At 32.8% G+C, this 26,314-nt stretch overlaps 1 protein-coding gene and 1 pseudogene across 6 annotated transcripts in view; both read left to right on the top strand.

Moving 5' to 3' along the window:
• CENPC (centromere protein C) overlaps nucleotides 1–26,314 on the top strand; it is a 74,952-nt gene that overhangs the window by 40,755 nt on the left and 7,883 nt on the right. For all 6 annotated transcript variants that reach the window (XM_011360648.2, XM_023530916.1, XM_023530915.1 and 3 more), the window contains 6 exons: nucleotides 9,315–9,458; nucleotides 10,638–10,717; nucleotides 17,151–17,210; nucleotides 20,362–20,466; nucleotides 21,219–21,347; nucleotides 24,677–24,772. In XM_011360648.2, the coding sequence (XP_011358950.1) occupies nucleotides 9,315–9,458; nucleotides 10,638–10,717; nucleotides 17,151–17,210; nucleotides 20,362–20,466; nucleotides 21,219–21,347; nucleotides 24,677–24,772 (614 nt within the window). The remainder of the gene's footprint in view (nucleotides 1–9,314; nucleotides 9,459–10,637; nucleotides 10,718–17,150; nucleotides 17,211–20,361; nucleotides 20,467–21,218; nucleotides 21,348–24,676; nucleotides 24,773–26,314) is intronic.
• On the top strand, nucleotides 15,966–16,084 carry LOC111740094 (annotated as a pseudogene).

Here is a 26,314-nt window from a genome sequence, read left to right as displayed (position 1 = left end):
GTGAGGTTAAACAGTTAAACATTTTTTCATTTGTTATTGCCTATTTTTAAATAGATTGCCTCATTGTAAATTGCTCGTTAATACCTTTTGCTTCTTTTTCTTTTTTTTTTAGCATTGATTTTTAGGAATTCTTTATATACTTTGGCTCCTAATCCTTAATAGGTCATATGTATTATAAATATCATCTCTGAATCTGTATCTCATCTTTTCAGTTTTTAAGGATTCTATGGTATCTTGTACAGAAGATCTAATTTTAATATAGTTGAATTTATCACTTTTAGTGCTTTGAACAGTTGTTTTATCTATTCGAAAGACATAAAGATCTCTTTCTGTATTTTCTTCTAAATAGTTTAACTTTTGCTTCTTTATATTTATTATTTTTAACTATCCGTAATTTATTTTGCGTTTCATGTGGAATAGGAAATCTGAATTCTTTTTACTCTGTGTAAATAATCAGTTGTCTCTTCAGTTTATTGAACAGTGTATTTTCCCCCACAGATTTCTAGTGCCCCTTGTCTTATATCAGATTTCTATATTTATATTAGTTTGGCTTTTTATATCATTTAACTTGGATAGACTCTTGATAGGTGAATAGGATAAGTATTAGCTCCATTTTTACATGTGCGGAACGGCCACATAGATTAAATAGTGTGTCATTGGATACCTAGATCTTCTGACTAGTAGCCCAATTGTTTTTACTTGAATGTAATTAGTAATAAACATAAATCAATATTTTGTTAAGGTAGATAAGCCTTACCTATGTGTTGAGAGAAATGCTAAGGTGAAAAATTGATTTATGTTGAGTTTCTCAATTTGAGCTAGTAACCCTAAAACAAACACTGTCTTTTGCACAGTGAGATTAGGAATATCTAAAGCTGATAGTTGCTATAATGTTAGAAAGATCTTTGAGACATTTGTTTAGTCAGTTTGTATAGTCATTAAGCGACTTAATATGTATGAGAGAGCAAACATATGTAATTATTTTAGTATTCTACCTGTTATAAGGTGAAAAGATAAATCTCCGTGGTTACTCAGTGGTTCTCATAGAAACCTTGAAGATAATTTAGATATAAAAAGCATATTAACAGTTTTACTATTCTATATTTAGGAAAGGCAAAAAATTTGTTATAGAAAACTTGCTATTATGTTAAATTATGAATATGTCATAAGTGCCTAAAGGCAGGCAAATAATTATAATTTTTATAGTGATTATATTTAAAACATGCATCAGTAACAAGAATGAGCTTTTCTAGAAGTGACGAGCTTGTGTTAAAAATGGTTTAAAGCCTGACAGAGGTACCAAAAAAATTTATTAAGAGGTCCATCTTTTATGATTTTTTCATTGTTGATACCTGTTTAAAAACTGATCTTAATTTACATTTATATGTATTTAAACATATGTACATAAATGTAGATGAAAAATTTTGTTTTGACATAATTTTTAACGTTATTAAATAAGATAGTATATACTTTGTATTGATTTTACCTTAATAAATTGTAAGAATTCATTTGATATATAAAACATTCATTACTTTATGTATATATTTGCATTTTTCTGTAACTGTATTTAGCCTAGTCTCAAGTATTTTCAACCTCAGAACAACCAACTTTTATTTCCTCTAGGCACTGGAGATACTTGAACTAGAGTAATCAAGAACTATCTAGCTATTGCTGTTCCCGATTACACATTGTATAAACCTTTTAAGTTTGTTTTCAAAGTGGCTAACATGAATTATATATTAACATTTAAAGCCATTGATTCATTCTGTAGCCTATTAATTAGCCATTTAAAAATGTACGAAACGAGAGTAAATTAAAACTATGTTTAGGAACCAGTTTTGTGTCTTATATCTTAGGAATTGCCCAGGTATCCAAAGATTAATTATTAATTAATACCATTATTAATATTAATCTAAAGTCTTACAATTAACTAAGGGTTTTGAAAGCAGTTTAAGGTAGTACATTGAAGTCTTATAGTTTATGGTACTATAAAAATGAATTCCTTTGTGAAAAGGCATTACCTATTATTATTATTATTTAACTTAGTTGGGCATGTAGTTTTATATTTTATAATTTTCAAAGAAGTGATGTTATTCTGGCCATACTAGTAGAGGAATTTTAAGAATTAAACTTTATTAGATTTTTTTTGGGAAAAAATAATTCCAAACCTTTTCAATACTAGAATATTATGCACACACACACACACACATGCACTCACGCACACACACACACGCACTCACGCACACACACACACACACACACACACACACATACACGGGTGAAATCAGGGAGAGAGATAATAGTTTTTAAGCCACAATTAAAAAATTAACCTCTGATTATTCTAAGGAATCTTCCTGATTAGAAATATTACATGAGCTACTTCTCCATACAAGTATGTAACCCATTAAAACTTTTAACTTGTTTAAGAGTAAAATTTTCTGTTTCTTATAATCTAGTGACCATGGTCATTTATTATCCTTCTTCCTTATTAAAACCTTTGGGAACAAAAACGAATTTAAAGACCTAGTTCACTTAAAGTATAAGAAGCAATTTACCCTTAGTTTCTCTCATTTTAAACTTATTTAAGCACTTAATTTTTATATTATTTCTATAAGCCAGTTTGAACAGAAACACACTACATAGATTTTTTAAAATTTATTTTAATTTTTTTTCATTATTTATGCCTATAGCACCTAGTCTTCCTAGGTGGTCTCCCACCCAAGTACAAACCAGGCCCGACCCTGCGTAGCTTCTGAGATCAGACATCGGGCTTGTTCAGGGTGGCATGACGGTAGACCATGGACCATGGCTCCACTGGGGTGTGAACCCAGGACCTTCTGTGTGTAAAGCAGACATGCTAACCGCTACACTATGGAACCACATCCCTGCACTACATAGATTTTTAAAATTAGTTTCAAGTATGCAGTACATTGGTTAGACATTTATGCAGTTTATGAAATGATCCCCCTGGTTACTCTGTCTTCCCTCTGGCTCTGCACGTAGCCATTACCTTACTGCTGCTGTCTGCATTCTTATACGTGCTCCCCATCCCCGTGACCCTCTATCAACTACTAATTTGTCTTTCTTTAAATATTCACCGCTTTCTCCCAGCTCCCCTACCTCCCTTCCCTCTAGCCATCACCCAGTTGTCCTCTATATCTGTGGGTCTGTTTTTAATTCGTTTGCTCTTTTTTGTTCCTTAGATTCTGCATATCAGTGAAATCATATGGTATTTACCTTTCTCTGACTTATTTTGCTCAGCATGATAACCTCTAGGTCCAACCATGTTGTTGCAAATGGTAGTATTTCTTTTTTTTTTTTCATGGCTAAATAATATTCCATTGTATATATGAACCATAACTTCTTTATCCAGTCGACTGTTGATGAGCATTTAGATTGCTTCCATACCTTGGCTATTGTAAATGGTGATGCCATGAACATAGGGGTGCATAGATCTTTACGAATTATTGTTTTGGTTTTCTTTGGATAAATACCCAGAAGTACAATTGCAGGGTCAAAAGGTAGATACATTTTTAATTTTTTGAGAAACCTCCAGGTTGCTTTCCATAGTGGCTGTACCAATTTGCAATTTCACCAACAGTCTATGATAGGGTTCCATTTTCTCCACATCTTGACCAACACTTATTCTTTTTTGATTCATTAATGATAGCCATTCTGGCAGGTATGAGGTGATATATCATTGTGGTTTTAATTTGCATTTCTCTGATGATTAGTGACCTTGAGCATCTTTTCATATGTCTGTTGGCTGTCTGTATTTCCCCTTTGGTGAAAACTATTCAGGTCTTCTGCCCAGTTTTTAATTGGATTGTTTTTTTGTTGTTGAGTTGTAAGAGTTCTTTATATATTTTGGATATTAACCCCTTATCCAATGTATCATAAACGAATATCTTCTCCCATTCAGTAGGTTGTCTTATTGTTTTGTTGATGGTTTCCTTTGGTGTGCAAAAACTTTTTAGTTTGATGTAGTCCCATTCGTTTATTTTTTCTTTTGTTTCCCTTGCGCGAGTAGATACTGCTGAAAAGAAATTACTAGTATCAATATTGGAGAGATTACTACCTATGTTTTCTTCCAGAGGTTTTACAATTTCGGATCTCACATTTAAATCTTTAATCCATTTGAGTCTCTTTTTCTATACGGTTTAAGAAGGTAGTTCGGTTTCATTTTTTTTGCATATATATGTCCAATTTTCCCAACACCATTTATTGAAGAGACTGTCTTTACCACATTATATATTCTTGCCTCCTTTGTCATATATTAAGTGAGCGTATAGTTGTGGATTTATTTCTGGGCTCTCTATTCTGTTCTATTGATCAATGTATGTTTTTATTTCAGTACCATGCTATTTTGATTACTGTAGTCTTGTAGTACCATTTGACATCAGGTAGTGTGATACCTCCAACTTTGTTCTTATTTTTCAGGATCACCATGGCTATTGGGTCTTTTATGGTTCCATATACATTTTAGGATTATTTGTTTTAGCTCTCTGAAAAATGCCATTGATATTTTGAAAGGGATTGCATTGAATCGATAGATTGCTTTGGGTAGTATGACCATTTTAATGATGTTGATTCTTCCTACCCATGAGCATGGTATATGCTTCCATTTATTTATATCTTCTTTAATTTCTTTTTTTCAATGATATAATTTTCTCAGAACAGGTCTTTTACCTCCTTGGTTAATTTGATTCCTAGATATTTTATTGTTTTTTATGCAATTGTAAATGGGATTGTTTACTACATTAGGTTTTTTAAAACAGATTTATTGAGGTATAATTTACATACTATACAATTCACTCATGAAATATATGCAATTCAGTGGCTTTTCATATTTTCACACATAGATGTAAACATGAACATAGTCAATTTTAGAACATTTTCATCACCTCTCAAAGAAACCAGTATCCTTTGGTTATCATCTTCTTATTCTTCTCACCTGCAGTTTAAGCAATCACTAATCTACTTTTTGTCGCTATAAATTTTTTTATTCTGGGCTTTCATATGAATGAAATCATATAGTATGAGGTTTTTTGTATTGGCTTCTTTCAGTTCACATATATTTCTAAGGTTAATCCATTTTTGTAGTTTGTATCAGTCTTTATTCCTTTTTATGGCCAAATAATATTTTACTTTATGGTTATACCGTGTTTTGTTTGTCTTTTCATTCACCGATGGACATATGGGTGGTTTCCACCTTTTGGCTATTATGAATAATGCTTGTATAAACATTTGTGTACAAGTTTCTATCTGGATATATGTTTTCATTTCACTTGGATATATATACCTAGGAGTGAAACTTCTGAGTCTTATGGTATCTATATTTAATTATTTGAGGAACTGCAACACTATTTTTCAGAGCAACTGCACCATTTTACATTTTTTTCCAGCAGTGTATGAGGGTTTCAGTGTCTTCACATCCTGGTCAATATTTGATATCTGATTTTTTGATTTAGCCATACTAGTTGATAAGAAGTGTTATCTCGTGATTTTCATTTGCATTCCCCACATGACTAATAAGTTGAGCATCTTTTCATGTGCTTAATTTTTTTGCCTAATTTTTAATTTTTTTTTTTTTATTGAGTTGTGAGAGGTCATTATATATTCTAGATACAAGTCCTCTGTCAAATAAGTGATCTGCAGATATTTTCTATGGGTTGTCTTTTAACTTGCTTTCTTATTTATTTATGTATTTATTTATTAAAATTAAAGTTATTGGCTACATTGGTTAATAAAATTTATAGGTTTCGAATGCACAATTTTATAATACATTTTTATATTGCATTGTGCATTCACCTCTCAAAGTCAGATCTCCTTTTGTCACCATATATTTGACTTCTTTTACCCTTTTCTACCTTCTCCCCTCCCCTCTGTCCCTCTGATAACCACTGAACTGTTGTCTGCGTGTGTGTTTTTTTGTTTGTCTTCTTCGTTTGTTGCTTTCAGTTTTATATCTCACATGAGTGAAATCATATGGTTCTCAACTTTTTCTGACTTATTCGCTTAGCATGATTCTCAAAATCCGTCCATGTTATTGCAAATAGCAGTATTTCATCTTTTTTTTTTATAGCTGGTAATATTCCATCATATATATGTACCCCATCTTCTTTATCTAATCATCTATCGAAGGACACTTTGATTGTTTCTCTGTCTTGGCCAACAGGAATAATGCTGCAATGAACATAGGGGGACATAACAGGCAGGGGTACCTGTTCAGGTCCTCTGCCTATTTTTAAATTGGATTGTTTGTTTTTTTGTTGTTGAGTTCTTTATATATTTTAGATATTAGCCCCTTAACAGAGGTTGTTTGTAAATATCTCCCATTCAGTTGGTTGTCTCTTTGTTTTGTTGATGGTTTCCTTTGCTGTGCAGAAGCTTTTTAGTTTATCATCCCATTCACATATTTTTGCTTTTACTTCCCTTAACTTTTAGGTCAAATTTATAAAATCCTCTAAGATCAAGGTCCATAATTTTAGTACCTATGTTTTTTTCTATGCATTTTATTGTTTCAGATCTTATATTTAGGTCTTTGATCCATTTTGAATTAATTTTTGCATATGATGACAAATAGCAGTCTAGTTTTATTCTTTTGCATGTGGCTTTTAATGTTCCCATCACCATTTATTGAAGAAGCTTTCTTTTCTCTACTGTACGTTTTTGGCTTTTTTATTTAAAATTATTTGCCCATGTAGATGTGAGTTTATTTCTCGTCTCTCAGTTCTGTTTCACAAAATAAGATGAAGTCAGGGAGTGTGAGACCTCTAGCCTCCCCTCGCCCCTGCCCCGGGTTGCTCTTTTAGTTTTCTTGATAGTGTCTTTTGAAACTTAAACATTTTAAATTTTAACAAAATCCAGTTTATCTTTTTTTAAGCCTTTATTGCTTATACTTTGTCATATTTATGAATCTATTGCTCAGTCCAAGTTCTTGACAATATATCTTTTCTTCTAAGAGTTTTATAGTTTTAACTTACTTTTAAGTCTTTGATCCATTTCAGGTTAACTATCCATTTATCTCATAACCACTTGTTGAAAAGACTGTTTTTCCCCATTGAATGGTCATGATACCGTTGTTGGAAATCAGTTAACAATAGATATATGGATTTACTTCTGGATTCTCAACTTTCTGTTCTTGTTCCAGTACCACATTGTCTTGATTACCATTGGTTATAGTAAGTTTTGAAATCAGAAAGTTTTGAAATAAGTTGACTGTAGATATACGGGTTTACTTCTTGATTCTCAGTTTTCAGTTCTTGTTCCAGTATTACATTGTCTTGATTACCATTGTTTATGGTAATTTTTTTTTTTTTCCCCCTTTTCAGAATAGTTTTGGCTATTCTGGGTCCCTTGCAATTTCATATAAATTTTAGAATCAGCATGTCATTCCTACAAATATATCAGTTAGGATTCTGAAAGGGATTACATTTAATCTGTATATAGGGAACATTACTATTTTAACCTTATTTCTATTGATTCATGAACATGGATATTTTTCTTTTTATTTAGATCCCCTTTAACTTCTCTTAATGTTTTTGAAGCATAAGTTTTAATGCTCTTAAAAAAAATATTCCTAAGTATTTTATTCATTTTGATGCTATTATGAATGGAATTGTTTTTAAAAATTTATTTTTGGATTGTTTATTGCAAGTACTGTATAGGCATACAGTTGATTTTTGTATATTGATCTTTTATCCTGCAACCATGCTGAATTTATTCTGATAATTTTTTTAGTAGATTTCATAGGATTTTCTATGTATGAGATCATGTCATTTGTGAGTAGAGTTAATTATATCTCTTTTCTAATCTGGATGCTTTTTATTTCTCTCCCTCTCTTTCTTTTTTTTTGGTCTAATTGCCCTGGCTAAAATATTCAGTACAATGTTCAATAGATGTGGCGATATCAGACTTCCTTGTCTTGTTCCTAATCTTAGGGGAAAAGCATCTAGTCTGTTACAGTTCGGTGTACTCTAAGGGTAGGTTTTTTATGGACACCCTTTATCAGGTTGAGGATGTTCTTTTATTTCTAGTTGTTGAATATTTTTATCATTAAAAAGTACAGGGTTTTTGTTAAATACTTTTTTTTTTTGGTTGCGTCTATTGAGGTGATCATGTGATTTTTGTTCTTTACTGATACGACGTATTGCATTAATTGGTTTTTGTTAAACCGAAACTTCATCTCTGGAATAAATCCCATTTGGTCATAATATATAATTTGTTTATATGTTGCTGTATTTGGTTTGCTAATATTTTGTTGAAGATTTTTGGTCCATAGTTTTCTTGTGATACCTTTGTCTAGTTTTAGTATCAGGATGATACTGGCTTTATAAAGTGAGTTGAGAAGTTCTCTTCTATTTTTTGAAAGAATTTGTGAAGAGTTTGTATTCTTGAATGTTTGGTAGAATTCAGTGGTGAAACCATCTGGCCCAGGGCTTCTCTTTTCTAGGTAGGTTTTTGATTACTGATTCATTTTGTTGTTATAGGTTTTTTGAGATTGTTTATTTCTTCTTGAATCAGTTTTGGTAATTTGTGTGTTTCTAGGAATTTTTCCCTTTCATCTGGATTATCTAAAGTGATGGCATATAATTGTTCATAGTATTTACTTATAATCTTTTATGTCTTTTGACTGTGATGATTGGACCTAGCGGGACCATAGAACCTCCAGGAATAAACTATCAAAGAAACTCGGAAGTTTGCATGCTCTTTAGTTATGTTACATGCAAAGTGTTTTTGCACATTATGATAAGAATAAGCTGGTAAACTGAGTCAAGAAACAAATTAAAACATAAGGTCTGTAAGAGAGATGCAAGAGAAGAGAGGAAATTATGCAGTATAGGAATTGTGTATCTTGTTTGCATGTATTGGGGGTAAACTGTTTAGCTGGTAGCTACCAAAGAGTTGAGTCCGAGTCTGTCTGACCACCCTACTGCTCCTCATTAGGCTGATTAGGGTTCCAAAGATAATTTCAGATGTTTGTGTATTTTCCAAAAAACTATGATAAATTAACTGTGTGCTATGTATCAAAAGTTGCCTGTAGAGAATGTCTCCAAATGTCTTCTTGTCATTACTTTCATCATAAGCAAGCCAGGTCTGTACCATTTCTCTTCTTAGAATTTTTTAAATTAGAACTCTTGGTAGGTCCTAGAATCAAATTTCCTTCGTGGGCTATTTGCAATTCCCAGGACCTGAACACAGTTGGCTGGTGTTTGTTAACAGGATTATATTGTCTGCTCACCTGTGTATTATTTCTGGAAGAAATATTTTATGAAGAAATGTAAAAAATTATAAACTTTTTATATATACAGAGTTACAGGAAGCCCAAAAGGTGAAGATAATATGACTGCACAAAATGTTCATCTAAAGCCTCAGACCAGTGGATATCCCTGCAAGACATCAGCAGAGTCTGACTTGGATTCTGGAGAGCCTAAGACTTTAGTTTTGGAACAAAGGTATGCATGTATTTTAAGAATAATAGAATTTACTTACTATGTTAGCTCCTCATTGCTGTGTAACAGATTACCCCAAATTTAATAGTGGCTTGCAAACATTTATTGTTTTATGTGGGTCAGAAATCTGGGAGGGGCTTAGCTGGCTAGTTCTGGCTCAGAGATTCTCATCAGGTGTTATATTCAAGATATCTGTCTGGTTTGTAGTCCTTTGCAGGCTTGATTGGAACCAGAATATTTACTTACAAGGTGGCTTGCTCACTTGGCTGTTAGTTGGAGGGAGGCCCCAGTTCCATATTGTTTGGCCTTCTCCATAGGGCTATTCAGTATGGCAGTTGGCTCCTCACAAAGCAAGTGATCTAAGAGAAAGTGCGACTACAGTTTTGAGGTCATAGTGTGCCTTTTAATAACTTAGTCTCTGAAGTTGCACACTGTCACTTTCACTTTATTTTGTTCATTAGAAACAAGTCACTAAGTCCAGACCACATTCACAGAGAGGGGAATTAATCCTTGCACTCTTGAAAGGAAGAATATTTAAGAATATGTGGATGTATGTTTAAAGCAAGCACACTCAGTGAGCAAACCTACTCTTATAATATCTGAAGTCATATATCTTCTTAAAAACTGAAAGTGGTAAATTATAGCATATTCTCAGACTTTTAAGGTATAGCTAAGATATCTTTACTATTTGGTGGGTTATGACTACTAGGCCTATCATAGGTTCAAAATAGGAGGAAAAGAATCTAGGACTGAGATAAGCTGAATTATCTCTGAACAATTTATAGGCGATATTTTAAATTCCATTTGATTTTGGTAGTAGTTTTTTTAAAAAATTAAGATAAGTTGATTTCTCTCTAATTTTCTTATAATTTGATTTTATAAAAGAATATTATTTGGTTTGACTTAAATTCATAACTCTGATCCATGAGTTAGTTAATAAGGTTATAAAATTTAGTTTTTATAAAATTTTAGTTTGACAGTTATGGGATTAAATTGTATATTTGTTTTATGCAGCAGGTAAGTATATTCTTGGTGACCTATAACGTTGCTATTGATTTTATAAGAAAGACACTTTTGTCAGTTTTTGGAGAAAAAATGAACATTAAGGTAGATAATTAGATATATACATTATAAAAGCACAAATTTTATGGTTTACTTTTTTTTTTTTTTTTTTCTCTTAAGTGGACCTTTCAGGCTCAAGAATTATTTGTCTGGAAAGAAAAATTCTGATGCAGATGAGGAGGAAGTTGAAGAAAGTTCAGGTAAATTATTATTTATTTTCTACTGCCTTGATTTTTATGGCCTTAGGCACATGGAGTTAGGTGTTCTGTTTTACTTAAATTATAGCCAGTGGCACACGTGTATTGAGTACTTACTCTTAAGAGCCTTACTATATGTTTAGAGAGTAGCAAGACCATATACCTGGGTGAGAGAGAGAGGGAGGGAGAGACAGAGAAAGAATGAGAGAGATGAGTGACAGTCCTTTCTTTGAAGTAGGACATAATGAAATAATTGGCACTTAAGATATCTACTGCAGTATTTAAAAATGTTAAGTTGATAAGAGTATAAATGAAACAAGATTACTCATGTACTGATTACTAGAGCTGAGTGATGGTTATATCGGTTTCGTTATACTATTTTCTCTATTTTAAAAATGTTTGAAACATTCCATAATAAAATTTTAAAAATGCATCTTAATGGAGAGTTTTATAATTTTTTTATGACCTGAACGAATGTGTGCTTGGAATATAATCTGTTACACAATATTTTTTCTTAATTTACTAATTCCTTTTCTTTTTACATTTCTTTTTTCTCCCTGTGTTTAGATTTATTATTTTTCGCCTCTAAGTTGAGTGCTTTCTATATTTATTTTTCTACTTTTTGTTTAGTAAAAACAAAAAAGCAGTGAATTTCCTGAGTATAATTTTGCTCAATGTTATAGGTTTTTTTAAATGTAATTTCTTATTGTAGTACACTAAATTATAGTGAGTTTTTTTGACCCAGGAGTTATTTAGGAGTACATTAGCCAAGAACCTGGTCTCTAGAGTCAGAAACCCGGGATTGAATCCAGCTCTACCGCTTATTAGCTATGTTATCTAGAGTAAGAAGTTTCAGTGTTCTTAGCTTCAGCTTCCTTATCTGTAAGATGGTGGTATCAATTCCAGTCCCATAAATTAATATAAGAACAAATATACATTTCTTGTTTATACAAGAAATATACATTTCTTGTTAATACCTGATTTATGTCAAAGATGTAATGTTGGCTGTTATTTTATAAAGTTTTGTTTTGTTCTGTTTAGTTTCTAGTTTCATTTCATTGTTCTAGAGAACATTAGCCTGTATTATTCATCCTTTGAATTTATTAAGGTTTTGTTTGTGTTCTAGAGTATTCTTAGAACACGTAAAGCTCATGGAAGAATTTCGTAATTCTTCCATGGGTGCTTGAAAAAGAGAGAATATTATTTTTTATATGTACAGATATGGATTTTAAAATATATATCCTGATATTGTTGATAATATAAGGGAATATATATTTTGGAATATACTTTGTATATCTATGGAATTCATAAACATTTATGGAATATTATAGAATACTTACTATGTACTCTTCTAGGGGCTAGGGAATGTGGTAGTAAACAAAACTGAAAAAAATTTCTGCCCTCATGGAGCTTATTTTTGGGGGGGGCCAGGATGTAAAACAATGAAAAAAGATAGCAGAACTTATGATTTGTTAAATGCTCAGAGTAGAAAAATAAAGCAGAGACTTTAGGGTAGGAAATGGGACCTACATTTTTAGATAGATGGGCAGAAAAGGTCTCACTGAGGAAGTGATCATTTGAGCAAAGATATGAAAGAGATGAGAATGCAGACCAAGCAGCTGTATGGGGAACTAATGCCCCATGCAGAGGGAAGATCTAGGGCAAAAGTTCTGATGTGGTAGAATCTGTTCTGATGGAGAAACACCAAGGAGACCAGGAGAGGGTGGCAGACCCGTAAACAAAATCACTGGTTGTTGTGTTAGAGATGGACTGATGAGTTTGAGGGGTCTGGTGTAAGGTTGGAAGCAGGGGATCAATTGATGAGACAAGAATCCAGTGAGAGGTGGTGGCTTGGACTAAAGTGGTAGCAGTAAAAGGTGGATAGCAGTGGTGGGATTTTAAGTATTTTTGAAGGTAGAGTCAACGAGATTGGGATGGATGGGGTGTGGGGTGTAAGAGAAAGAGAGGTATCAGGGATAACAAGATTTTTGGACTGAGTACCTGAAAGAATGATGTTGTCATTAGTTTATTTAGAGACTACTAGATGAGTAGATTTTGGGAAAAAGAATAAGATCTTAGATTTGGACATCTGTTAAGATCTGCCAGAGTTGAAGTAAAGTGTTTTCCACTGTAATGGTCTGTTTGTTTCTCTATGTTTAATGTAGTGTTTGCTATGTATGTTTTAGTGTTATTGAGCATGTATACCTTCATTTGTAATGTATGTGCTTTGGTCAAATTTCTTGATGCTCTTATAATGCTTTTACCTTGTAGTCTGTTTTGTCTCATGTTAATATTGTGATCCTTGCTTCCTTTTGCTTTGTTGTTCCTTTTACTTAAACTTTCTTACAGAACTAAAAGTGCCTTAGAAGTAGCATGTGATTGAATTTTTATTTTTAACTTGCTTTGTCGGTATTTTTTTCTTCACTCATTAACACATTAATACTTATTTTCATAACAGATATATTTGTTATTTGTAAAGTTGATAGCTACTTTCACATATGCTAGCAAGAACTCAGGAATTTTTTAACATAATGAACAACTAGTTAAATAGTAAAGATAACCTTGAGTCATAATCTTTTTTCCTTTAAACTATCTGGCTGTTGCTCTTTTGCCTCATGATAGCTAATGCTTATGAGTGAAAATTTGGAGGCAACCTTATTTCATTTTTTCTTTTGTAGGTAGCCTGTTTTCTTCAATTTCCATGCTTATTAGGATTCTTTACTCTTTGAAATTCAAGAGTTGTGTCTGTGTTGCTTTTTTTAAAAAATATATTTTTTTAAATAATCAGAAACTTACCCTGAGATTTCATATCCCTTTCATCCAGATTCCACAGTTGTCAACACTTTACATTTGTTCCGTCTCCTTCCCTGCTTCTCCTACATATATGTTTATATATATTAATTATCATCAGTCTCTTCTGAACTATTTGAGAGCAATCTGCAGACATATCATGTGCGCATATGTACAGACATAATACAAGACAAGAACATAATCATCCTTCAACCATTCAAGTTGGAAAATCAGCATTACTATAACACCAGTACAACAGGTCCCTGAATAATGTTATTTTATTCAATGCCATTTCATTATAATGTTCATGAGAAAAAAAATCAGTTCCTGGCTGGGGCCACTGTTTCTGTGGAGTTTGCACATTCTCCGCCTGTCAGTCTCCAGGTATCCCGATTTCCTTCCACATCCTAAAGATGTACACATTAAGTGAATTAGCATGTCTAAATTGTCCCAGTATGAGTAAGTTTGGGTATGTGTGAGTGCACCCTGTGATCGAAGGGTGCCCTGTCCAGGGCTGGTTTTCACTTTGTGCCCTGAGCTGCTGGGATAGGCTCTGGCCACCTGCGACCCTGAACTGGAGTAAGCGGGTAGGAAAAGAATGATTGATCTTGTTATTATTAATCTTTCTTAAATGTATATGTAACTCACTTTTATTAGTGTTTAATATTGCAAGTGTTCTGGGTCTTAATTTAGAAGTTGGGGGATTTGGTTTTCATGATCAGAAATATGATGTAGGAACTTAACTCTAACTTGTATCAATTAATCAATTAGCCTGTGGTAAAATTGGTTTTCTTATAATATTTTACTTAAAGTCACAGTTTCCAAGACCCTATTTATGACATTAAGTGAGGACTTATTATATTCCTTCACTGACTCCATGCAGATTTCACCAGCAGTTCTATCAAGTATTCCTTTTTCTCTCTTAATTCAGGATCCAATCTAGGATCATGGATTGCATTTAGCTCTTCCATCCCTTCAGTTTTCTTCAATAAGGAACAGTTTCTTAGGCTTTTTCTCACATTCTTGACCTTTACATTTTTAAAGAAAGTAAAGCTTTTCCTTCTTTCAAATGACCTCCAACCTGGATCTTTCTGATGTTTCCTCATGATCAGTTGCCAGTCTGGCATATGTGACAGAAATACTACATAAGTGGTGCTGTGTTCTTTGTGCATCACATTAGGAGGTGCACAGTGTTGACTCATCTCCTGCTAGTGATGTTAGTCTTGATCACCTGTTCAAGTTATTGCCAGGTTTCTCTAATCTAAAGATAGTTTTTCTCTCCGTAATTGTTAAGTGTTTTATGGAGTGATTTCCTGATACTATTTCAATAACTTGTTTCTTTTTAAACCTCCACACCAATCTTAGCATCTATTAAAGACTTCACCTGAATCATCAGCCACTAATTATGATACCAAATTATTTTCTATTTCCCTAATTCCTTCTCTTTTAATTAACCAGCATTCTATAAGAAATAGTTTTTCTTATTCTGTCCCCATTTATTCATTATTCATTTATTTATGTTATTATGAACTACTACTGGATTCTCCTTTTATCCGATAGCTTGTAATCTTTATCATTGATTCTGATACTTAAATTATGCCCTCTTTGGCCAGTAAGTGTCCTTTCAACTGGTCCCTATGTCTTTTTGTCATGTTTCTATCATGCTTTGAATACTGTCTTATATTTTGGCATAGGATGTTCTAGGATTCTTGCTTCAACTCTGAAATCAGTTATTTCTCCTAAGGTACTAGTTTCTTTTTAGGGAAGGATTTAGAGGCTCAGATCAGTATGCTTGGTGTGCTCATTGTTACTGGGATATCATTGCTTCCAGGCTCTTTTAGTGGACTGGGATACAAAAATGAATATACATACATATATATCCACATTGTAAATATACAAGTATCTATGTTTATTTCTGTATATATATTTAGAAATCATGAGTTCATATCAGTACCTCCCGTTCCAGTCCACACTTCTGCTTTCTCTTTTCCATTATTATAAACTGCTTCTCAGATAGTGAGAACCCTGGCTTCCATTATTCTTAGTACATTTACTTATTTGCTTTGTTTCTTCTCTGACTCCACCAGCTGCCCTCAAGCCTCACTGCTGTGGGAAAATTTTCAAGCAAAGACTAGCCTCTACTTATTCTAGCGAGGGCTTGCATGGGAAATTGGATTTTTTTTTTTTTTTGGTAACAGTTTTATTGAGATTATACTTTACTTACCATACAATTAACCTTTTATGGTATATAATTCAATGATGTGCAACTGTCACCACAATAAATATTAGAACATTTTCATTACTTCAAAAAAGAAACTTCATACTCTTTATCAGGCACTTTCCATTCCCAACCCTCTCCCCATTACATACAAAATTGTATCAAAATTTTAGGTGATTCATGGACATTAAGTGTTCCCATTATATATTGGTGTATAACTAACCACGCAAAATTTAGTGGCTTGTCTACAGCCACGTCACTCTGAACAAGCCCAATCCCGTCTGATCTCAGAAGCTAAGCAGGGTCAGACCTGGTTAGTACTTGGATGGGAGACCACCTAGGAAGACCAGGTTCTGTAGGCATAAAAAATAAAAAATAAGGGATTGTAAGCTGACAAGGTCCTTGCAATCTGTGAGGTCAACCAAGGGTTGCCTCACCTAAAAAAAAATTTAGTGGCTTAATACAATAATTGTTTTTTTTTTTCTCTCTCATAGTTCTGTGGGTTGACTTGGCTTATCTGGGCAATTCTCACTTGGACTCTTTCATGTATTTGTAGTCAAATGCAATATGCTGGGGTTGGAGTAATCTGAAAACTCAACTGTGCTGGAAGTCCAAGGTGACTTCTTCACTTACATATTCCAGGGCGGCTGGAACAGTTGGAGGCTGGCCAAACATCTCTTAGAGGACTACATAGCCTTTCCATGTGGGTAGCATGGGTTTTCTCATTGCATGGCGGTCTTAGGGTAGTGAGTCTTCATATCTGGTGGCTGACTTTCTCCACAGTGAATTTCCAAGAGACCCAGGGGGAACCTGCATATCCTCTTAGGACTCCTTTGAAGTCCCAGAACATCATTTGTGCTGCATTTCTATTAGTCAAGCAAGTCATCAGAGATTCAAGGAGAAGGGAATTAGACTTCATCTCTTGATAAAGAACATATGTGCATAGGAAGAGAAATAATTGATAGCAGCTATGTTTAGATGCTTTTACCACACTAAAGGTGAGAGCTCCTGACCTAATTGGCACACTGCTAAATTCAGTACAGTTGTACGTTTTTAGAACTTTAAAGATCATAGATTACATTATTAGCACATTAATTGTTAATGATCACACCCTGCATTTTTATCCGCCCAATAGCTTATTTCACCCAAAGTCCATGAGCAATAGAAAATCTGTTTTTTTTTTATTATTATTTTTAACTACTGTGTATGCTCTTTAGAAATAGTCATTGTACCTAAATCTAGAGAAATGTTACACTGTTTTTCATTAGTCTTTATTCCTTATCAAAGAAAAGCAGAAGGGGTAATAAAATGCATTGTCAGGTCAAATTTTATTTAAAGTACTTATACTGCAGTTGACCAAGTAATACATTTTAACTCAAAATGGAATTAGTAGCCATTGTTTATGATATTATCTTTTGCATTTTGCAGATTACTCAAGAGGAAAAGGATCTAAAGTGACACTAGAGAATAAAATACATCAAAAATTAGGTAAAATTATTTGTTTTTTAATGATTTCATATTATAAACCTGGTTTTAAATATACTTTTTTTCTCAAGTGGAGGGAAATACTATTTGGATTAATTGGCAGATAAATTAAAACTATATGTTTAGTTTTCATGAATTTCACAGTTAAGTCATCACAGACCACTGAGTTTCTTTATTGTCCACGTATAAGTCCTATAGCCCTCTCACTCTTTGTTCCCTATTAAGGAGCATGATCCCACGTAGGCTAAGAATCTAGGTTGTAGAATTCTATAAAATATAGCTGCTAGGTAGATGATATCCCTGACAACTTCTTCCATTTTTGTCCAGTGCACTCTTAAACAAAGCAGTAGCTAGGGATAGGTAAGTAGTGGGCTGGGAACTGGGACACCCACATAGAGGCCAGTGTGAGGATTAAAACTCCATGGTTCTCAAAGAGATAATTGCTAGTCAAGATTCATGAGACCTCCCACCTTTGTAGGATTTCCAGAAAAAAGGAACAGATGGAAGAGAGAAAACAAAGAAAGTAAAGTAACTTCCCTGGATTAAAGATAAGCTTGAATGACTCTGCAGTTTGAATGAGTTTACAAACTACCGATCAGAATTATTGAAAAAGATACACCTCTAGACATAAGTGAATAAAATTCCTAAATCGTAAGGATAGAGAGACTTTTCCAGATAGAAAAAGTTAAATGACTAGTACTGCTTATCTATGTAATACCGAAGTACTGCTTATCTATGTAATACCGGAAGAATAAAATAATACCTATAGCCTACCTTCGGAAATGTATTATAATCCAATAATCTTATACCTTCCTGAGGTAGTTTTCTTTCTGATAATTGAATTTATTTTCCAGATAATGCAAGGTTAACTTTAGTATCCTCCATGTAAAATACCTATGTTAGATATTTTAACCAAGTAATGTATAAATCAGAACTGAGTCCAAAAAGAGGAAATAGTGGTAAGAATTGATTCTCGAAATATATGTGGTTAAATTTAAATAACATATTTTTGTTTTCTATTGCTATTACTAAATTACCACAAATTTAGTGGCTTAGACAACACGTTTATTATCCCATGATTTCTGTGGGTTAGGAGCCCAAGCACAGATTAGCTGGGTCTTCTGTTTAAGAGCTTCACAGGCTGCAATCAAAAGTGTCAGCCTGGGCTGTGGTCTCATGTGAAGCTCAGTATCCTTTTTCAAGCTCATGTGGTTGTTAGCACAATTTAGTTCCTTGAAATTATAGGGCTGAGGTATCAGTTTTGCCTTTCACTGTTGTGGTTACCTTTGGTCAACCACAATCTGAAAATATTACATGGAAAATTCCAGAATTAAACAATTCATAAGTTTTAAACTGCATGCTGTTCTGAGTAGTGTAATGAAATTTCACGCTGTCCTCTTCTGTCCCATCCAGGATGTAAATCATTCCTTTGTTCAGCGTATCCACACTATATATACATTATGCGCCCATTAGTCACTTAGTAGCTGTCTGGGTTATCAGATGTACTATTGTGGTATCGCAGTGCTTGCGTTCAAGTAACCCTTATTTTACTTAATAATGACCCCAAAGTATAAGAGTAGTGATGCTAGCAATTGGGATATGCCAAAGAGAAGCCATAAAGTGCTTCTTTTAAGTGAAAAGGTTCATATGTATAAGAAAAAACATAATATTTGTAGGGTTTGGTATTATCCGCAGTTTCAGGCATTCACTAGGATCTTGGAACATATCTCTGGTGGATAATGTGGGAATACTGTAATCTAAAAGTTTTATTTTACTGAATGAGAAAAAAAGAGAAGATAGCTTATCTTGGTAAGGTATATAGTTTTTTATATAATCATGAAAAAATAAGAGTTTGACTTTTGAGTGTCAGGAACAGAAAGATAACCAATATTAGAATGAAAAAGAACAGTAAAACTTTGAAATGACCTAGGGGAGAGGGAAGAAAAGAACTGCCACTTGAGCAAATTAATAAAAATGAGAAAGAAGAATCACTAATATAAAATAACTTGTAAATATAAAATAAATTGAAAGGAATTAAGGAAGCGTGTTATTTATTACACTAAATAAGTATGAATGGATTGAATTCCTCTAGTAAAATAGAAACTGTCAGATTTGGTTAAATAGTACAAATCGACCTATATGTTTTTAAGAAACACTCAAAACGAATTTTAAAATAAAAGTTTTCAGAGAATTAGTAGGCTAATTTAAACAAAAATAAAATAGTTATTTCTAGATATAAACCTGCCTAAGAAAGACAGGAGTGATTTTTATTATTAGGCAAAGTGGAATTTAAGGTTAGAATAAAATTGATGAACAGGATAGTAACATGAACAATTTATGAGAAGATAGAAAAATCGAACTTTTATGCACCAAGCAACCTAGCACCTAAAATGTATATAAAAATAAGAAAAAGCAAGATTTTCATTTAAACAGTACAGTTAGACTGGGAAATTTTGATACACTATTTTTAGAATTGAACAGCTCTAGCAAACAAAAAATAATTACCTTATGGCTTTCCACACAACCATATTATAAGAACATAGGAATTTGATTATACGGCCAACAAACTCAACTTAGTATATAGAACTTTACATTGTTCAAATAAAACGAGTAGTTGTGTGTGTTATACAGACATATTATTCATATACACATATACATGATTACCCTTGATGTACAAATTTTATAGTGTGGAGCATTTAGATGGTTTTCAATTTAATTTTTGTTTTCTGTTACCATTGTAGACAGTACTACCATGAATGTTCTTGTACCTATAGCTTTGTCCATTTTTGTGAAAATTATTACAAACTCATTTTCTAGTCATTTCACTTAATTTCTGAGTCAGAGAGTAATTACAAGTATTGTCAAATTGTCTTCAATCACTTTACATTTCTACTTACAACGTATGAGAGTTTCTGGGTACCTTTAACATCATTAACCCTGGATATTATCAAGTTTTGAAATCCTTGCAATCTAGTAGCCAGTTTTGTATTGGCATTTCTTTAATTATTAGCACAAATATGTCTTAAAATTTTGTTTTCCTAATATTTTGTCTGGAAGCATTGCTAGTGTTATAGAAGCTGAATCAGTCTTTCCTTTGCAAAGTATTCAACTAAACATTTATATATTTACATTTTTGCCTAATATCTTTTTACAGTATTGCCCTCCAACACACCAAATGTGCGCAGGACCAAGAGAACACGATTGAAACCTTTGGAATACTGGCGAGGGGAGCGAGTAGATTACCAAGGAAGGCCATCAGGTAAACTATGCTTTGATGTCTAACAATAAAAAATAATCGTGAAGATTGCTGCAGTTTATTTATGTATATTATCTACCAAGCAGTGTCCACATACTTATAAATTACCTCATTTAATCAACATCCCCCCAAAATGTGACAAGTTTTCTCTGGTTATTACTGGGATGTTGATTTCTTTTTCTTTTTGGTAGTAATTAGATATGTTTGTGGCTTTATAGAATGTTATTATTTCTATGTAACAGGGTTTCAAATTAAGCATTAAATCAGAACCTAAGAAAATTATAACTAGCAAATATTAAATATTCCCCAATATTATTCTCAGCCCATGTTCTCATCATATATTTTTATAGAAATGGTGGAGGATGCGTAAGTAAGTATAGTTGGTGTTATATTGAAGTTATTTCCTTTATTGATGGCTATATCTAAGTCAAAGGATTAAACTCACATATAGATTACTATAAATAGTTCATTGCTGCTCTTTTGTTTGTTTTAAATCTCTGTTGATGACCGTTGATTTCAAGCAGCAGAAATCACTCCCTTGTGTTTCATCATTGCTTCTAGGTTTAGGATAGTAGAGTCATTGATGAAATTGCTTGGTATTTGTGTCATTTGAATTACTAGCTGTAGAATGTAGTAATAACAATTTTTTTGTGTGTGTATACTTTGAAAAGAAATTGCTGTATTAATTTAAAGAGTTTGGTGTCAAAGTTTTTACTTTCCCCAGTGTGATAATCTTTCTCATTGTTAAATTTCAGGAGGATTTGTGATTGGTGGAATACTGTCTCCAGACACAGTATCATCTAAAACGAAGGCAAAAGGAGAAACGAAAAAAGTCAACAAAATAGTTAATAGGAAAAGGATCTGTCTTGATAATGATGAAAGAAGTATGAACTTATTCCTAAAAGTAACTTTTAGATTTTATTATAAATAACAGTGCTTTGAAAAGTAGGTCTTTGCAAATTTTGAATTTTACTTCTGAAAACTTAAAGTGCGATACCTAAGGGTAATTCACTTTTTAATGTCCATCTTTTTTCCCCAGATTTTGAAAGTAAACTGATTTTATTCTTAATTTTTTTTTAATTTATTTATTTTTAAATTACAGTTGACATTCAAAATTATATTAGTTTTAGGTGTATAGCATAGCGGTTAGCCATTTATTATACATTGAAGTGATCCCCCAATAAGTCTAGTATCCATTTGACACCATACATAGTTATTACAGTACTATTGACTCTATTTCTCATGCTATACTAGATATCCTCATGACTGTTTTGCAACTGCCAATTTGTACTTAATCCCTTCACCCTTTTCACCCAGCCCCACAAACCCCCTCCTGTCTGGCAACCATCAAAATGTTCTCTGTATCTATGAGTCTCTTTTGGTTTTGTTTGTTTATTTATTTTGTTTTTTTGATTCCACATATAGGTGAAATCATATGGTATTTGTCTGACTTATTTCACTTAGCATAATACCATCTAGGTCCATCTATGTTGTCCCAACTGACAAGATTTCATTCCTTTTTTGGCCAAGTAATATTCCATTGTGTGTGTGTGTGTGTGTATGTATGTATGTATGTATGTATGTATGTGCGTGTGTATATATATCTCATACCTTCTTTATCCATTTGTCTATCAATGAACACTTAGGTTGCTTCCATATCTTGGCTGTTGTAAATAATGCTGAAGTGAACATAGGGATGCATATATCTTTGCAAATTAGGGTTTTATATTCCTTTGGTTATGTACCCTCTTTGCTGATAGTTTTTTCTCATAAATGGATGCTGGATTTTGTGAAGTGTTTTTTCTGCATCTATTCATATGATTGTATGATTTTTATTCTTTATTTTGTTTATGTGGTATGTCATGTTAATTGATTTGTGGATATTGAACCAGCCTTGCATCCTAGGGATAAATCCCACTTGATCATGGTGTATGATCTTTTTAATTTATTGCTAAATTCGGTTTGCTAGTATTTTGTTGAGGTTTCTTACATCTACATTCATCAGGGATATTGGTCTATAATTTTCTTTTTTTCTAATGTCTGTCAGGTTTGGATATCAGGTTAATGCTAGCCTTGTAAAATGAGATTAGGAGCCTTCCTCAATTTTTTGGAATAGTTTGAGAGGGATAGGTGTTAATTCTTTGAATGTTTAGTAAAATTCACCTGTGAAACCATCTAGTCTAGGACTTTTATTTTTTGGGAGTTTTTTGATTACTGATTTGATTTCGTTAGTAGTTGTCAGTTCAGATTTTCTGTTTCTTCTTGATTCAAACTTGAAAATTGTATGTTTCTCAGAATTTGTCCATTTCTTCCAGGTTGTTCAGTTTGTTAATATATAAAAATTGTTCGTACTATTTTTCCAAAATCTTTGTATTTCTGTAATGTCAGTTGTCATTTCTCTTTCATTTCTGATTTTATTTATTTGAGTCTTCTCTTTTTTTCTTGATAAGCTTAGTTAAAGGTTCATCAGTTTTATTATTTCAAAGAACCAGTTCTTGATTTCATTGAGTTTTGTAGTGTTTTTTTTTTCTTTTGACTGTTTTGTTTATTTGCTGTGATCTTTATTTCCTCTCATCTACTCACTTTGGGCTTTGTTTTTTTACTTCTTTTAGGTATAAAGTTAGATTGTTTATTTGAGATTTTTCTTGCTTATAGAAAAATTCATAGCCTGTGTTGCTATGAATTTCCCTCTTAGGATAGCTTTTACTACCATTGATTTATGGTCATTGTGTCTTCATTTTTGTTTCCCTCAAGGTATCTTTTGATTTCTTCCTTGATCTCATTGTTAACCCATTCATTGTTTAGTAGCATGTTATTTAGCCTCCATTTTTGTGCATATTTTGGTTTTCATCATGTAATCAATATCTAGTTTTTATACCATTGTGATCGGATGAGATACTTGATATGATTTTAGTCTTACATTTATTGAGACTTCTGTTGTGGCCTAATATGTGGTCTGTCCTGAAAAATGTACATGATCACTTGAAAAGTATGTATTATGCTGCTTTGGGGTCACATGTCCTAAAAATATCAATTAAATAGATCTGGTAATGTGTCTTTTAAGACCACTCTTTCCTTGTTGATTTTCTGTCTGGGTGATCTATTCATTGATGTAAGTGGGGTATTAAAGGCTCTGACTGTTTCTGTATTATCGTTGATCTCTTCCTGTATGTCTGTCAATATTTGCTTTATATATTTAAGTGCTTCTATGTTGGATGCATAAATGTTTACAAGGGTTATGTCCTCTTGTTGGATTGATTTCTTTATCATGAAATACCTTCTTTGTCTCATTATAGCCTTTGTTTTAAAGTCTGTTTTGTCTGACATAAGCATTGCTACCCCAGCTTTCTTTTTATTTTCATTTGCATGAAATATCTTTTTTCATCCCTTTACTTTCTGTCAGTGTGTGTCTTTCATTCTGAAGTGGGTCTCTTGTAAGCAGCATATGTATAGGTCTTGTTTTCTTATCCATCCATCCACCCTGATGTTTTCCCTTGGTGCATTTAATCCATTTATATTTAAAGTAATTACCAGCCAGTATGTATGTTGTTATTACCATTATATCAATTATTTTCTGATTATTTTGTAGTTCTCTTTTTGTTCTTTTGCTCTCATCTATGTTCATAACTTTTTGAAGTTTTGTGTTTAGATTTCTTTCTCTTTGTTTCTTCTGTATATCTTGTGGATTTTTGGTTTGTGGGTCCCATGTGCTTTTATATACCAACCTATGCTTATAGCAGTCTATTCTAAAGTCACTACCATTTTTACTCACCCACTCCACGTTTATGTTTTTGTCATTATTTTTTACTTCTTTTGTGTGTGTGTGTGTGTGTGTATTTCTTAATTTACTATTGTAATTACACATGATCTTTCTACTTTTGTCTCTTAACCTTTATACTAGCTTTATAATTGGTTGATCCACTGCTTTTATTACGTGCTTGCCTTTGTCAGTGAGAATTTTTCTTTCCTATATTTTTTCATTCATATTTTTGATCTTTTTTTTCTTCATAAGAAGTTTCTTTAACATTTCTTATAGTACTGAGTTGGTGGTGATGAACCTCGTTAGATTTTTCTTGTGTGGGAAGCTCTTAACCTGTCCTTTAGTAATTTTCTTTTACAACTTGTCCATAGCTGTATGTCATACTAGATTTTTTTCTTAATTGAAAAGAATTTTAAGTAAATAGTTTATATTTTAATTGTATTTCTTTTGCAGAGGAAAAATTAGTGGTAAATCTGAATATACCTCTGGGAGATCCTTTGCAGCCAACAAGAGTAAAGGACCCAGAAACAAGAAAGATGATTCTCATGGGTAAGATTAGAGATGATATTGAAAAGACTTAATTTAACAGCTAGAAAGGATGAACTGCTGATTTAATGACAGGCCTGTCTGCTTTCTCTTTCTCTTCCTAGCTCTTTCAGAGCAAAAGCACAGTGGAGGGTCTAATTCCAGTAAGCAGCTATATGAGGATTACTCTGGGGGAGCACTGATGGCAAACAACTTACAGGGGACATACAGTCCCATGCATTTGTCCTCTGGGATAGAAATACTACCATCAGGAATATTGCCTTTCCCAATAGGTTCCAGGCCTTCTTTGACCAGGACACATGGGGACAAGGACTGCTTATGGGGAATTGTAGCAAGTTAGCTGGCAGACACCAGGATACACTCTTACTATGAGACCAAGAGGGGATTATGGGCAGGATTTAGATAGCCTTCTTGACAGTGAGATGCCAATGTACCTGGAACATGAAACCTTTGTAGGGATGACTGGTAAGGGTATCAGTCAGCCAAACAAATGCCACATTTAACCTTAGGGCTGGCAAAAGGTCCTAGAATCCTCCTTCTGTATTAATAGGGATTAAATATTTAGTGTCTAGATGACCATGGGAGGTCTCGGAGAATGTGCTGTAGTGGGTGGGAGTAAGTGTGAGACTATTTACCAACCAGGCAATATTTCTATATAGGAAATATTTAAATGTTTTAACAACTCTTATGACTATGCCAGTGAGTATTCATGATTGTTTATCCTGAGGACAAGTAGGTCAAGCTAGAGAGGCAGTAATGGTATTCACACTTAAAATTTTGGCTGTGAATTTGGTTCCATCTTACTTCTTCAGTAACAAAGTTATTTCTATATTTAGGTTATTTGGTAGCAGAGGTATAAGTACATAGAATTTTGTTTAGTATAATGTCTTAATTAAAAACATTGCTATACTGTACCAGGTTTGAAAAGTTATGAGTGTTGTTAGGATGTTAGGAGTTCATCACTTTGTCTGTTTCATGAGTCTGTGTATTTTCTATATCCTGTAATATGTGGGATTACTAAAACTCCCAAGTATCCAAGGAAACAGAAACTGATGATAGAAGAATGTATTAATTATAGAATTAGAAAGATTTGTAAGTAAAGGGAAATTAAAAAGGGAGATAGTAATTTGTGAGCAATAGTTAGAACTCTGGTTACTTAGAGCTTTTACCTGATAAATAAAAATCTTGTTATTTAATAATAAGTCAAACAAACCCCCCAAAAATCTGTTGGCATGATGATAATACATTTGTATTGTGGGCCATATTCATCTTTTTAAAGATATGGAATTCTTTCTTATCTCTTAGCTACTTTTGTTTTTCATTTGATCTTTAATGGAAATAATAATATGCCGTTATTATTTTTCATAGCTAAGATTTACCTACTTCTTACTTTGTGCCAAGGTTTTAAATACTTCATACAAATTAACTCATTTGATATTTACAACTCAAATATAGATGAACTATTATTATCACATTTTATAGAAAAGGAAATGGAGGCACAGAAAGAGAAGATAAGTAACTTGGTTAAGGTTACACAGTTTGTTA

The sequence above is a fragment of the Pteropus vampyrus genome, unplaced genomic scaffold (assembly GCF_000151845.1).
Source record: "Pteropus vampyrus isolate Shadow unplaced genomic scaffold, Pvam_2.0 Scaffold57, whole genome shotgun sequence".
Classification (NCBI taxonomy): domain Eukaryota; kingdom Metazoa; phylum Chordata; class Mammalia; order Chiroptera; family Pteropodidae; genus Pteropus; species Pteropus vampyrus.
This window is presented reverse-complemented; position numbering and strand designations above follow the sequence as displayed.